The 14,138-nt window shown below is 39.9% G+C and overlaps 1 protein-coding gene across 1 annotated transcript; it reads right to left on the bottom strand.

Moving 5' to 3' along the window:
• Positions 1-1,395: 1,395 nt before the first annotated feature.
• On the bottom strand, positions 1,396-6,895 carry arl14ep (ADP-ribosylation factor-like 14 effector protein). Its single transcript, XM_050042437.1, has 5 exons — positions 6,700-6,895; positions 4,452-4,647; positions 4,234-4,359; positions 3,254-3,294; positions 1,396-1,947 (listed from the first exon to the last, which is right to left on the bottom strand). Exons 1-5 carry the CDS (start codon positions 6,768-6,770, stop codon positions 1,719-1,721), a joined length of 663 nt encoding a protein of 220 aa, XP_049898394.1. The 5' UTR covers positions 6,771-6,895; the 3' UTR covers positions 1,396-1,718.
• Between the last annotated feature and the right edge of the window lie 7,243 nt (positions 6,896-14,138).

The raw sequence follows: 14,138 nt of genomic DNA, 5'->3' as shown, positions 1-14,138 counted from the left end.
TCTGGTTTTGGAGTGTCTCCTGTACTTGGAGCTGATGCAATGAGAATTTTTCCTCTGAGAAAATATTTGAACTTGAACTTAAATTGGAGTTTGGAACAAAACTTCAGCCGCTTTGATGAACGACTTGTTTGCATCCACTGGCTCTCTGCTCCCATCGACTAGCTTTTATAAATATTAATAAGCTTCATTTATATGTAGCCCTTAAAATTGAGCTATAAAAAGCATTATGAGGAAGAAAAAAACAACAGCACACCCACAGTTACGAAAACAACATGATGTTATATTGAGATGACTGCACACATTTCCCCCCACAGACAACGAGGACCAACATTTAATTTACATGCCCTTTAAAACAAAACTATCCACCACTATAATTCCTCACAGTTCAGATTTGGCAAGACAGTACTGGACTATACATTCAGCACTTGCTGCAAATGTTCCCTGGATATAAGCAGGCGGATATGGAGACAAAGCAACACCGAGCTGCATGACACTTGACCTAGAGCCGAGCTCAAGGACAGCAGGATGTGTATAAATGAGACATTACTGTCTGAGCAGATTCTGCAACTCTTTCTTTAGGCAGCGTGATGAACTGCTGTGTCATACTGCTTGCCGACTGCCTTTGGTCAGTGTGTCAGGGGAAGTAAAAGGAGATAGGTCCTCTCATTCTGTGATGAACAGGCAAAAAATGACCTAATGGCAATAAAAATTAATTACATTTTTAAAGGATGACTCCACAGAGACATTTATTAACGTCTTAACTTGTTAAAAGGCCTCCGTATAACGTCACAGCCATGGTGCTTTCTATAATAAACATAATGGAATGAAGGGTATGCTGTCATATAGAAAGGATTACCGTCCTCTGCACCAGTGCCTGACTGAACATTGAACAGATATAGAGGGACTGAAGGTTTAGCTCTGGTAAATGTAGGCAACTGAAGTAATAAAATACCTAGTGTGTGCTACACTCACCAGCCACTTCATTAAGTACACCTGTTCAACTGCCAGTTAATGCAAATAGCTTATCAGCCAATCACATGGCAGCAACTCAATGCATTTAGGCATGCAGACATGGTCAAGACGACCTGCTGAAGTTCAAACTGAGCATCAGAATGAGGAAAAAAGGTGATTTAAGTGACTTTGAATGTGGCACGGTTGTTGGTTGATATTTCAGACACTGCTGATCTACTGGGATTTTCACACACAACCATCTCTAGGGTTTACAGAGGATGGTCCCAAAAAAAGAAAATATCCAGTGAGCCNCCACTCCTGTCAGCTAACAACAGAAAACTGAGGCTACAATGTGGAATGCGGAATTTCGTCTTAACAGCTGGACATGAAGACATCACGTGAAGTTCTCCCAACCTGTGCAGATGTTACAGTGCAGACACTGAATATTAGCAAAATGACTTTATTAACACAAAATGGCACATGAACATTTGACCGGAGAAGACACAAATTCATATGAAACTGAAACAGCATTTCTAAGAGCAACAAAAAGCACATCAAACATTCAGCAGAATACTTACATAGTTCTGCATAGTTTCCTACCACAGGCAGTAACTTTGCAAAACCTGATAAATATCAGTTTAACAGTTTGGAAGATTCCTTTAAAAAAAGTATCAGAGTCTTGAACAGTACATCAGCCTGATCGCAGCTGTAATCAGGGAGAGAGCAAGTTCTGATTTCCAGAGGCTCCCCTGAAGAGTCACTGCTAATTAAATGGCAAACTTGTTCCGGATGATCTCTCCGCCCTCCACCTCCACCTGCTCGTACAGCCACTTCCTGTCGCAGCGGCACTCAACTCCACACTTGCGTGAGCCACAGTCAGGGCAGGGGTAGAAGCAGCCCATACAATCCACGTCCAGACAGTCACACATGTCTTTGCTGTTGGAGAGCAGTCGGCCTTTGTTGTCGTACACTCTGCTCTTGGCTGCGACGCTCTGTCTGTAGGCACCAGATAAAACACTGACGTTACTGATGGAGTCTGCTTGATGCATTTTTCCCCTCAGTGGTTTTATTTAATTACTGTTTCAGTTTTATTTATATGTGACGGCATAAAATGATCATAGTGGAATATAAATTTACATCTTGCATGATTCGAGGCAGTCGGCACCCACTAGGCTCTGACAATGACAATTAATATTATGAAACATTCAGTGAGGGGTGAAAACCTGGGGACACTTTTGTCTTTCATGTCATTATGAAACAAGAGTCAAATCTACATTCAGATTTGATTCATCTCATTATCCAGTCCCTCCAGGATTTCACGAGCTGCTTTTGGGACTGTTGCAGCCTGAAATACCTGATGTCACTGTGATGCATGTTGCAATGTTTATAGGCTTTTTTAAACGATATTTCGGGGACAAATATAAACTGCAAAAATAGTTGTGATGCTGTCTAAGATTCGGAGCATTTAGCCCCATTTCCACCGAGCAGGACAGTGGCAACAGCTGATCACCGTCAATCACACCAACACCAAAATGGCTCTCAGCTGAAACAAGGTTTTTCTTAACCTGTAGTACAAACTGTGACAATATCAGTGTGTGTGTCATAATTTACAGGGTGGAAAGAGAGAATGGAGAAGTCAAGTGAGAAATGGTCACAAAAAAAACATAGTTTGTAGCGGTTTCATTATTGGTTGGTCCCTGCTAGGCGTGTGCCACATCATCTTGTTCACAATAATACCAGTATAATTTTTAATATTGTGAGACGCATGATATTTTGACATGCTGACATATTGACGTCATACTGTTACCCATGGCAACAACAAGCATGGCTGAAAGCAAAATCATTACAGACTCTACGGTGGTTCCAAAAAGAGGAGCAGCTTCAGTAGTGTGGAATAAACTGTGGCGTCCTGAATGTTTTATGAACAGCCCCGGACTTCTCAGACTCTTTTAGTGACTTACTGCTCAGAGGGAACTCATTCAGCGGCTCCTCTGGCAGCAGCACAGCGTCTCTCCCTCTCCTCTCTCACCGTGCGCACACGGGAGTCAGTGTCATCAAGTGATTTTGTCGTAAACCTATGTGACGCTCGCGGCTTGACAATAAACTACATATATGTGAATGTGTGATAGTTGTGGTATCATAACAGCCTGTCACAGGTTACAGCGTGATGATTAGAGGTATTCATTTTTTACTTAGACATTTTATGATGGTTTTTCTTTTACTTTGTCGCCTGTCTGTGCTTCTATTATTGAACTGAGTGGAGCTAAAGTGAGAATGAATTAACACCCACACACTGTCTCACCTGTCAGACAGTTGTTTTGCTCCACGGCCTCCTCGTCCCCCCTGTGACAAAATAAACAAGAACATTTCAAGCTTATATAAATTATCCACACAATAGTTAATTAAAAGAAGAAAACAGACATCTGACAGCTGCTCTTCAGTCAGCACAGAGACAGCTTTGTTTCAAATGATCCAATTTACCCAGTGGATGCTGGTGAATGTTTTAATGTAGCTGACTCCAGTGACGCTTCTGATAATATTAATATCAATATCTTACTATTTGACTTTTAATAAATTGGGGCTCCACTGGATGCAACTTGTAGAACCTTTAATAATCAAAGCAGTCTGATCATTCATACATTTTACTCTGATATATAAAAGAGAGTACACAAATTAGTATTTTTTTTTATTCAGTCTCTGCATCCTTACGTAAACTCCCATTATATCAACAATGATATTTTACGGATACATTTAACTGACCTCAGTGTCTAACAAAACAATTTTGACTGTTTCTCAGTCAAAATGAACAAAGTAAAGACTTTGAGTAACAGCTGCTGCTGAAATAGCAATAAATTTCTCTCCTACTCATCAGGGAGGGGCCTCTAACTACGGTGGCCGACATGAAACTTGGAAAAACATGGAAATGCAAATGGCTCTATCTAGAGCCAGCGTTTAGTGTGTCGTGAGCTTTTGTAGTGACATGGCGGTACCACATGTCCAACTCCGTAGATGAGGATGTGCTCCCTATGCAGATATACATGGCTCATTCTAAGGTAACGAAAACACAATTATAAAAATATTCAGGGGATTACACACAATATAAAACACACTCTTTATATTATATTCCATTTCTGCCAATATATCATCCTAAATCCTACACACTGGACCTTTAAGGTATCCTTTAAAAAAAGAATGTAAAGCAAAAGCAACTAGTATATTACTTTAAAGGGTAAGCATGACATTATGTACCAACCATGCAGGCAACAGTCAAAGAAAACTCACCCTTATTCCTCCTCTTTTGTCTCTGCGTAGACTGGCCTCTCTCGCTCTGTCTCTGTCTGCTTGTATTCCCATTTGATTCACAACATTTGTCTCCTTTGGTACCACTCCTCTTTTACGAAGTTCAATCTGTGGAATATGGAACACAGAACAGATGACTTGTTTAGACTGACAACAAACCGTCAGAGAAGAACAGTCCATATAGCGTCATGACCCCACACCTTTGATGTATCTTGCCCCTGGGTGAATATAGTGGGCACCGCATCCTCCCTCAGAAACTGTTTGCCGTTGTAGTCCCTGAAGCAGTCGGTCCTGAAATGCTCCGAGCAGAGGCAGGTGTTGGCGGTTGGGATGAAGTTTTTCATCCCAAGACTGTGAACCCATTTGCTGGCAAGTTGAGGTTTGCTGAGTGGAAACCTGATACACAGAAGAGGGAGATGGTTTCTAATCAGGATGCAGGATTTCAACCATCACAGCTGTTAAGATAATGACTGACAGCCTGATGGGAAAGTGTCAGTCAAAGGAGATGATAACAAGTACAGCTTAGACACTGTGTATGTTTTTGCAATTAGACACAGTCGTGGGGAAGGAACTCATGCTTTATCAGATATATAAAGCATATTTATTAGTCGTCTGAAAGGTCCAGTGCGTAGAATTTAGGGGGATATATTGGCAGAAACTGAATCTAATATAATAAGTTTGGTTTTATTTGTGTATAATCACTTGAAAAAAATTGTTTTGTTTTCATTACCTCTGAAAGAGCTGTTTACATCTACACAGGTAGCAGATCCTTGTGTACTGAGATCGCCACGTTGCATCGCCATGTTTCTACAGTAGCTCAGACTGGACAACCTAAACACTGGCTCTAGATAGGGCCATTTGCATTTTTCCTGTCAGCTATCATAGTTTGCAGCCCCTCCATAACTAGAGCATCACAAACTCTGATTTATTTGTTATTTATTTTTACCTAAAACTGCTTTATTCAGTGTGTTTACTGGTTTAAATCACCAAGTCCGTTTGTTTTGGAGAGGAAGAGACATCTGCGAACAGTTCAGCTCCTGGTAAAAACCTTCTGAACGCCTGGATCTTAAGTTATCAGAGGAAAAAAGTGAGCACACATTAACAGGTGCTGGGCTAGCAGCCCAATAGCGTCTAAGAAACACTAACTTGTAACATAAAACAGCTTTACTCAGTGTTTCTACTTGTTTAAATCACAGGGTCCTTTTGTTTTGGAAAGGACGAGACCTCTGTGGATAATTCAGTACCGGTAAAAACCTCCTGAACATCTGGATCGATTAAAGGCGAGCACACATTAAGTTGCAGACATGCCAAACAGCATCAGAGAAGCGCTGATTTGTTACATGAAACTGCTTTATTTAATGTTTTTAACAGTTTAAATCACCTTTTCCATTTGCTTTGGGGAGGAAGCGACCTCTGCAGAACATTCAACTCCTGGTAAAAACTTCCTGAACAACGGACACTTAAGGAAATCTAAGTGGGAGAAGTTTCAGCTGGTTGCAATCTGCGAACTTTATTGCTCGATGCCACTAAATTACCCTAAATCTTACACACTGCTCCTTTAACTACTGGCCAAGATGCTTTCCACATCTGTAAATCGCATAGTCTTTTTTTGTGTTGGAAATGTGCAGGTGGACACATGCAGCTGTCTGTAGCATGCGATCACATTTTCTCAAGCATCGTAAGTTATCAGCAACATATGTGTTACTGAGTTTTTGTTGTGCTGATTATTTTGAGATAGCTCTGTAACACCATGTTAATAACATGACGCTGACTTAGACATTTCATGTGTACCAGCAAAACTGATACAGTTCAACTGGCTGCCTGTGGAGACAGTTGAAGACAGTTATTCGTGATGAAATACAGCACTGACAAGAGCTGCAACAGGAAATCTTTACTGTGTATTGTGCTGTTTTTACACCAACTTTGTATTTCCTTCAATAAATCTAACTTGCTCATTGATGATAAGACTATACACCGCTATGTATTTACGTAAAAAAGGCAGATCTTTGTAGTTTATATTGCAAATAGCTTAGTATGCTAGCTAGCTACATTTTCAAGCTAGGGCATGGTTCAGTAAAAACACACTACTGTTATAGCAGTGTCTGTCAAAAGTAGTGTTCCTTGTTCTAGTCTATAACCAGAAAAGATGCCACAGCATGTAGGATGATGTGATGTATGTTAATGGATGAGAATATGAGGTTATTATAGCTAAGGACTAGCATTAACTTTCTGGTGCAGCATGTTATTAAATCGACACAATTTTTGTTTTAGCGTTACCATATATCCCGCAGTGGCCTAAAGGCGATATCGTTAATTAAAGTGATTTAAAAGCAAAGTTATTCATGTCTGTTTCGATGTTGTATCTTATTAAGCCAACGTTGGCGCTAACGGGGAAAAAGAAGTGTTACTAGAAACTTCGGCGGCTCCGCTGAACCGGTGCAAACTTACCTGTAAAATCTGATTTCCGACCCTTTGACGAACTTATTGTTGCACCCTATTGCCGCGCAGATAACTGGCATGGTGTCGTTTTTGTAGAAACTGTGCGATAATACCGAAAATGTGCTGAAAAAGTGCAGAAAAAAAGCGAATAACACTGCTAATTTGTGATTGTTTTCTTTCGGCTTATTCTTGTACTTCCGGTTTAACTTCCGGTTTTGCCTTGGGAGAGCCCGCCCTCTAGCGGCGGCTCAGGTCATCATTTGGAATGTACTGCAGATATAATCTGTTCCTCACACAAAAATAGGTGCATCTTTGATCAGTTGAAAGCCTTATAGGGCTAAACCAGAACTATAAAACAATAAAAAAATATATTTTATAGATTCCACACTGATATACTGGTTTAAATTCAGTGTTGTGGATTTTATTTGCTATGGAGTAGTTTTGGGGCCGTCTTGGCAGTACCCTCACAACCTCTGAACCCTGCTCTTCCCACCACTGTTTCTTATCCTCTGAACATCATGACTCAGCTCACCTTTATTAATGTAGCACCTCTCATCCAAACATGCAGCTCAAAGTGCTTCACATGGCAAAATTAGAATGACAGAGACACAAAACAATAAAACATTAAAAAAGTAAACCAACCAAAACAGAACAAACTAACCAAAAGATGGTTAAAACGCCATAGAATAAAAAGAGAGTAAATAAATGAATAAATAAAATAGAATAAAGATGAACAGGAGAGATGAAAGAAAGTAAAATCCAATGGTTAAAAATTAAAAATCAAGACTGTAATGTTACTTCACATTAAAAAGCTAGGTCTTTAATTTACGTTTTAAAAATACCGAGAGAGCTCGACATTCTAATATCCAGAGGTAACGAATTCCACAGTTTAGGGGCGTAAAAACAGAAAGCGTTCTCGCCTTTTATGGGACACATGAGGAACATTTAAAGGTAAAGCAGTGGAGGACCTCAGTTATCTGGCTGGAACATAAAATGATAGAAAATCTCTGATGTATGGAGGGGCGGGGTCATTTAAAGATTTATAAAAAAGTAAAGAATTTTAAAATCAGTTCTATAAGATCCAGATAGCCGGTGTAGTGACTTCAGCAGCGGGGTAATGTGATCCATTTTCCTTATTTTAGTCAACACTCTAGCTGCAGCATTCTGGACTGGCCGTAGTTTTCTTATTGATTTTTTGGGTAGTCCGGTGAAAGGGAATTGCAGTAATCTAAATGGCTGGTTATAAAAGCGTGAGTGAGTGTTTCAGCATCTTTCTGGGTAAAAAAGGTCTGACCTTAGCAATGTTCCGAAGATGATAAAAGGATGTTTTGATGACCCTGTAAGGCCACCAAACATCAAGTGCAGTTTTTCTCTTGCCACTTGTGGTCCAATCAGAAGAATCTCATTTTTTTCCTTAATTCAGCTTTAAAAAGTTTTTACCCCTCCATACATTAATGTCAGTGAGAAAGGCAGTGAGACCATCCAGTGCATCAGGGGCATTTGGTGTGACAGAGATGTATAATTGTGTGTCATCAGCATAAGAATTGTAATTAATTTGGTGATGGCTAATAATGTTTCCAAGTGGAAGAATATAGTGAAAACAAAAAAAGTGGTCCAAGAATGCTTCCTCGAGGAATACCACATATAATGCTATGAGTCTCTGACTCTGAGTACCCAGGCTGACAAAAAACTGTCTATCAGTTAAATACGACCTAAACTGTCCTGCCTGAACTAATGCTATGCTCAATATTTTAAAATTTAGCACATTATTATGGCTAAATTTTTGTCTGGTGTCTTCACCTGTTGTGCCGCGTGCAAAGACTCTGACACATGCCCAATAGTTAGAGAGATGTCACCAAAAAAAGTCTGTAAGATGAGGCTCTGCATTAGTGAAACTGATGTGCTGTTAAAAAACTCTAATAAAGTGAATGTTATTTTACAGAGTTTCAGTATTAGTACTACAGGAAAATCAAAAACTCAGCAATAACAAAACATTTGCCGTGTCAGCAGCAGTGATGGAGGAAGTAGTAGGAAGTAGATCTTACTTAAATAAAAGTAATAATACCACACTGTAAAATTACTCTATATTATACTAGTAAAAGCTCTGCATTGAAAATGTTATACATGAAAAAGTATGTAAGTACCATCAGGGAAATGATGAAAAGTATTGAAAGTAAAAGTACTCATGCAGAAAAGTTTAAAGAAATGTGATAAATATATATATATTTTTTTTAAATTAAAGGGGTCCTTGACTTCTGCACTAGACTATTCACATATACTGTTGACTGCCAAATATGACTGTTTTTTAAATGCATATCAATCTAAATATTAAATAATAGTATTAAAGAGTGCAGGAGTCTCACTGAATGATGGCACATGATAAACTTATAAAACAATTGTACTGATAAGAGCAAAGTTGTTTGCCAGTGGTTCCCAATTGGTGGGTTACGATCCAAAAGTGGGTTGTGGTTCCATTTTGAATGGACTGCAAGTGACTTGTCTGTAAATATGTCACATTTGTAAAGAACAAACAAACAAACAAACAAAAAAACATTATTTTGAAGTGCAGTGAATGACAATTCTGGACCAGTTGGGAACCCCTGTTATATAGTATGGGCAGGTATTTAGCTCACAACATGCTACCTAACAGGGAATACTGAGAGTACCAGGGCTTAACCACAAAGCTACCAGGGAGTCCCTGATATGCAGAACAGAAAACCACATTTGGTTGTTGTGGCACAGCTCTCACACTAATTATTTCTGCTGTGCAGTGGTGACTCGGGGCCAGGCATTTTCAAGAGGAAGACGGAGGAAAAGGAAGACGACAAATGAGGAGCACAGGAGAGTCCGTCGGCAGAACGGCTCAGACCTTAACTATTTCAAACTTATTAAATTATTCATACTTATTGAATTGTAATTCACACAAATCAATGCCTGAGTAAATATAAAGTTATTTATTCTGCATGACCCAGGCCTCAAACTCACAACCTTAAACACTCAGGTCACATCAGGATCTTGTTGAGCTACCTGCCAAGTTAAAAGCTACGGATTGGTTTCACACTATGACTTATGACTTCAAACACACTGCAGATTATCCAGAATGCAGCAGCACGTCTACTCACCAAGACAAAATATCGAGAATACATTACTCCAGTTTTAAGGGCTCATGTTTGTGTGTGTGTATGTATGTGCGAGCATGTGAAAGAATCTTATTTACTCTATCTTATCCTGTCTTTTATGTGTATTTTCTCATTTTATTATGTAAAGCACTTTGAGTTGCACTTGCTGCATGAACTGTGCTATACAAATAAAGTTATTATTATTATTATTATTGTTACTCCTCTCCTGTGGAATCATCTTCCTGTTTCGGTCCGAAAGGGAGACACCGTCTCCACATTTAAGAATAGACTAAAGACTTTCCTTTTTGATAAAGCTTATAGTTAGGGTTGGCTCAGGCTTGCCCCTAGTTAGGCTATGTCAGCCTAACTACGAGCTGGTCCAAGAACCAGCCCCTAGTTAGGCTGACATAGCCTAACTAGGGGCTGGCTCAGGCTTGCCTTGTACCAGCCCCTAGTTAGGCTGACACAGGCCTAGTCTGCCAGGGGACCTCCTATAATACGCCGAGCAACTTCTCTCCTTCTCTCTCCTTAGTTTCTAAAAAGTTGGTTCTTCTTTACTTGCTAACATTCATGTCCTATTACCGCATCTTAATAACGCAGCTTCTTCTCCGGAGCCTTTTTGCTCCACTGTCTCACAGGTTAACTCGTATTGCAGCTTCGCCTGGATGGTGTGTCGTGGTTGTGCTGCTGCCGTGGTCCTGCCAGATGCCTCCTACTGCTGCTGTTATCATTAGTCATACTTCTACTGTTATTATACACATTATATGATTATTATTGTCACATACATATACTATCATATATTAATATATACTTAAAATATATTGTACCACAATTACCGTAATTATTATTATATTATTACTTAAATTAATGTTATTGTAGTTATTGTCATTTCTGTCTGCCCTGCATCTCTGTCTGTCTCTGTCTCTCTTTATGTATCATTTTGTCATACGGATTGCTGCAAATTTATTATGTTGATCTGTTCTGTACGACATCTATTGCACGTCTGTCGCCTGGAGGAGGGATCCCTCCTCAGCTGCTCTTCCTGAGGTTTCTACCATGTTTTTCCCCCTGTTCAAGGTTTTTTTTTTGGGGGGGGGGAGTTTTTCCCAGTCCGCTTTAAGGGTCCAAGCTCTCTGAGGCAAATTGTGATTTGTGATATTGGGCTTTATAAATAAAAATTGTCTGGAATTACTCAAATTAAAATACAAGTACACGAGTGTCTTGAATACATTCCTTCACTGCCATCTGCCTGTCAGACTAAACACTGGACAGTAAAGTCCATATGCACCTCTGAGCCTGATGAAATCTGTTTCCTGCTGCGCCAGCCTCGCGCTACCCGGGGCCGCTGAATCACATGATATAACTACGCTGGCTAGCGAGCTAACATGCTAGCTCAGGTTGTCAAAGCCACTGTCAGCTGCAGCCACAAACGGACGGAGTAGCATACGCCAACCGACAAGTGGGCGCAAACTCGTCAAGTTCCTGGCAAGTCAACCAATTTCTCCTTTTGTCGTGTCTGTGGTAGCTGCGGTGCTAAATTAGCTAAGCTAAGTTAGCTAAGTTAAACTTGTCAAAAGGGAGTTGCTCTCGAGTGCGAGAGTGGGTGTTAGGCTAACGTATAGGTAATGGCCTTGTTTGGTTTGACTATGAAGCTAATCTCACCTAAACATCCAGTCGTACATTGTTTTATCGGCGATGTTTGAAAGCTAGCGAGTCAACCGTTGTTACATTTAAATAATGTTACCGTTAGCTAATATTTACACGCTAAACTTGTAGCTAGCTGCGTTTGTTTGTCTTCTGTTAACTGACATGAAGACTGGTTGACTAACTAACTTGGCTAGCTAATGTTAGCAGCAAGTCTGAGGTCAGACTACAAGTGAGTACCAGCAGTGTCAACACGAAACTTGTTAAATGGGTTTGAAGTTGCGACATGCTCTTTCAAGTTGTTTATATATCATGATTGCGACATTAACGGCCACTAACTAACATTAGCTAACTAACCACCGAAGCTAATAGCAAATTAAGCTAATTCAGCTTGACTAAGGCTGCCAGGCTGTGCCAGTTTGATCTGGCATCGTTTCCTTTGCCAGATATACCTGGTTGCGTCGTGCCTGTGCCTCAATAGGGTTTTAAGTGAAAGCCTCAGGTATCCCTGGTTCCACTTTCACAGATGGTTTTACTTATTTACTCTCACAAGTCCTCTGTGTGTGCGTGTACACACTTGACATCCGCTGCACCTGTTTACAGTTCTGTATGACTTATATCTTTATCATTTTATAAGGTTTGGTGACCTTCCATAATTCCCAGCACAGTCCCACCCAGTTTTACCCTGAACAGAGGTCTCTGTAGTCAGAAGAAGTGAAAACATCTGGGTGGGTCTGAATGTACTTCTTCTTCCAATGTTGTGCTTGTGGGAACTTGATTGATTTTGGAGCTGGTGACTCTTGAAAGCACTGACTCTTTGCTTTCACACCAAGTTGTTGCTGAGTAAGGTTGTCCATTTTTGCTTCACCGGAGAGGTTTACATCCGTCGGTACCCTGAGACTTCAAGAAAGGGACATTTCCCACTCAACCTTGCTGACTGTTTGTACACAGATGTTTGGTTTCATGACTGGCAGACATTTCTGAGTACAACTTTCTCACAACCCACCAACGTTGTCGCTGACGATGACAAGAACTGGGATGTTGCTGCATTTATTTATTTTTTTAGGCTTTGTGATTGTTCTCAGCACAGTGTTGCTAATAGGACTGTAGCGATTCATCGTGTAGTCTATGTCAGACAATTGTGGAAAATGGTTAATATGATATCCAACACCTGTGTTAACATATTGAAGTTGCTTATTTTCTCTAACCAGGGGTCCAAAACCCAAAGGTCCTCACTTAACAATCATAGCAGACTGAGAACATCAGCAGATATGCTCATTTGAGGATCTGGAACCAGTATTTTTTTAGCATTTGTGCTTTAAAAAGGATTAAATGAGTAATTAATTATTTAAATTCTTGCAGATTAATTTGCTGTTGTTTGAACGATGGATGAATCGAGTAGTTGTTTCAGCACCAGTTGCTAAATAATCTCAAATTAGTTGTTATATTCACACTAGAGCTGGGTGATATGGTCAAAAATCAAAGTATGACAGTATTTTTGGCCAAACACTTTTATCAATATTGTTGGATATTGCAAGGATATTGGACCATTGGTGTTTTCACAAAATACTTACACAATGAAATTTCAGCGTGGGTAAACGCATATAATAGAACAGCCAGAACAGTCTGTTAAGTTAAGAAAAGTACATAGTTTTACTGTAATGCAGCCTTTAAAAAAAAAAACAGAAATAGACAACACTAAAGATGTTATGATATCCAAAATCTTAAGGCCCAAATACCAAGCTGACATCAAAGAATTAGTGGTGATGAAAGCTGACTGTTGCCAAAAAGTTGTCCTCCAACACACTGCAAATACTATAGCAAGTGGCTATCTTGCAGGTATGTTCTGCGCCTGCGTGAGAGGAAATATATCTTCAGTCTAGCCAGTGGCGGTAGTTTGTATTCGTCATTAAAAAAGGAAAACTACAAGACTGACAGGATGGACTAAGTCGCTAGTTAGCCGCTTAGCACATTAACAGCACAACCCAGTGTTAAAAGAACAAATATTTACTGTTTACGAGTGAATAGTAACACAAAGAAATATGAGCAGTTTCTGAAGAGCTCAATGGCTAACAAAAATAATGTTGCCACTGTAAAAAAAAAAAAAAAAAAATTCAATCTCACTCCCTCTGGACTTGAGTCATTTGTCAACTTCCCTCACCTCCGTTTCTGTTTTCATGCACTGAGCTGAACTGCTAATCTCATGGATGGGCTCTGCAAGCTCTATCTTCGGTTCAACTTGGCGGCCAAAAAAACAGCCGACAAGGGCCGACTAGTGCCAAGTTGCAGGGCAGGTTGCAAAAACTAGGGTGACAGTCGTCCACTGATGGACTGACATTGACCATCAGCCGATCGTTGGCTTGGTGTGTCTGGCCCTAAGATGATATCTGGTCTTGTATCTCACTATATCAGTATGATTGCCTAACTCTTAATATACACTGATTTTGGGTGTTAGCAAGTTTGTCTCAGCATTACAAAACTAGTTGGATTATAGCACTGTGTATCGTGGGTCAAATTGAGATCTGACTAGTTGACATGTAAGATAAGAATTGCCCCTGTCTTTTAATTTAGATGCTAATGTGTACTATTGACTTGTGAGTTATAATCAACTATGGTAGGTTGTTATGACCAAACTAGATCCATTACATGTGTTGTGGCTTTATTGTCACACACTCTGCAAGTAGA

The sequence above is a fragment of the Epinephelus moara genome, chromosome 1, assembly GCF_006386435.1.
Source record: "Epinephelus moara isolate mb chromosome 1, YSFRI_EMoa_1.0, whole genome shotgun sequence".
In the NCBI taxonomy this organism is placed as follows: domain Eukaryota; kingdom Metazoa; phylum Chordata; class Actinopteri; order Perciformes; family Serranidae; genus Epinephelus; species Epinephelus moara.
Note: the sequence above shows the minus strand (reverse complement) of the source record. Positions and strands in the feature narration are given on the sequence as shown.

Coding starts and splice junctions, on each gene's coding strand:
- arl14ep (XM_050042437.1), bottom strand. CDS start 6,770: ATGCCAGTTATCTGCGCGGCAATAGGGTGCAACAATAAGTTCGTCAAA. Junction 4,360..4,451: donor AGGGGCAAGATACATCAAAG/GTGTGGGGTCAT, acceptor CATATTCCACAG/ATTGAACTTCGTAAAAGAGG. Junction 3,295..4,233: donor ACAAAAGAGGAGGAATAAGG/GTGAGTTTTCTT, acceptor ATTTTGTCACAG/GGGGGACGAGGAGGCCGTGG.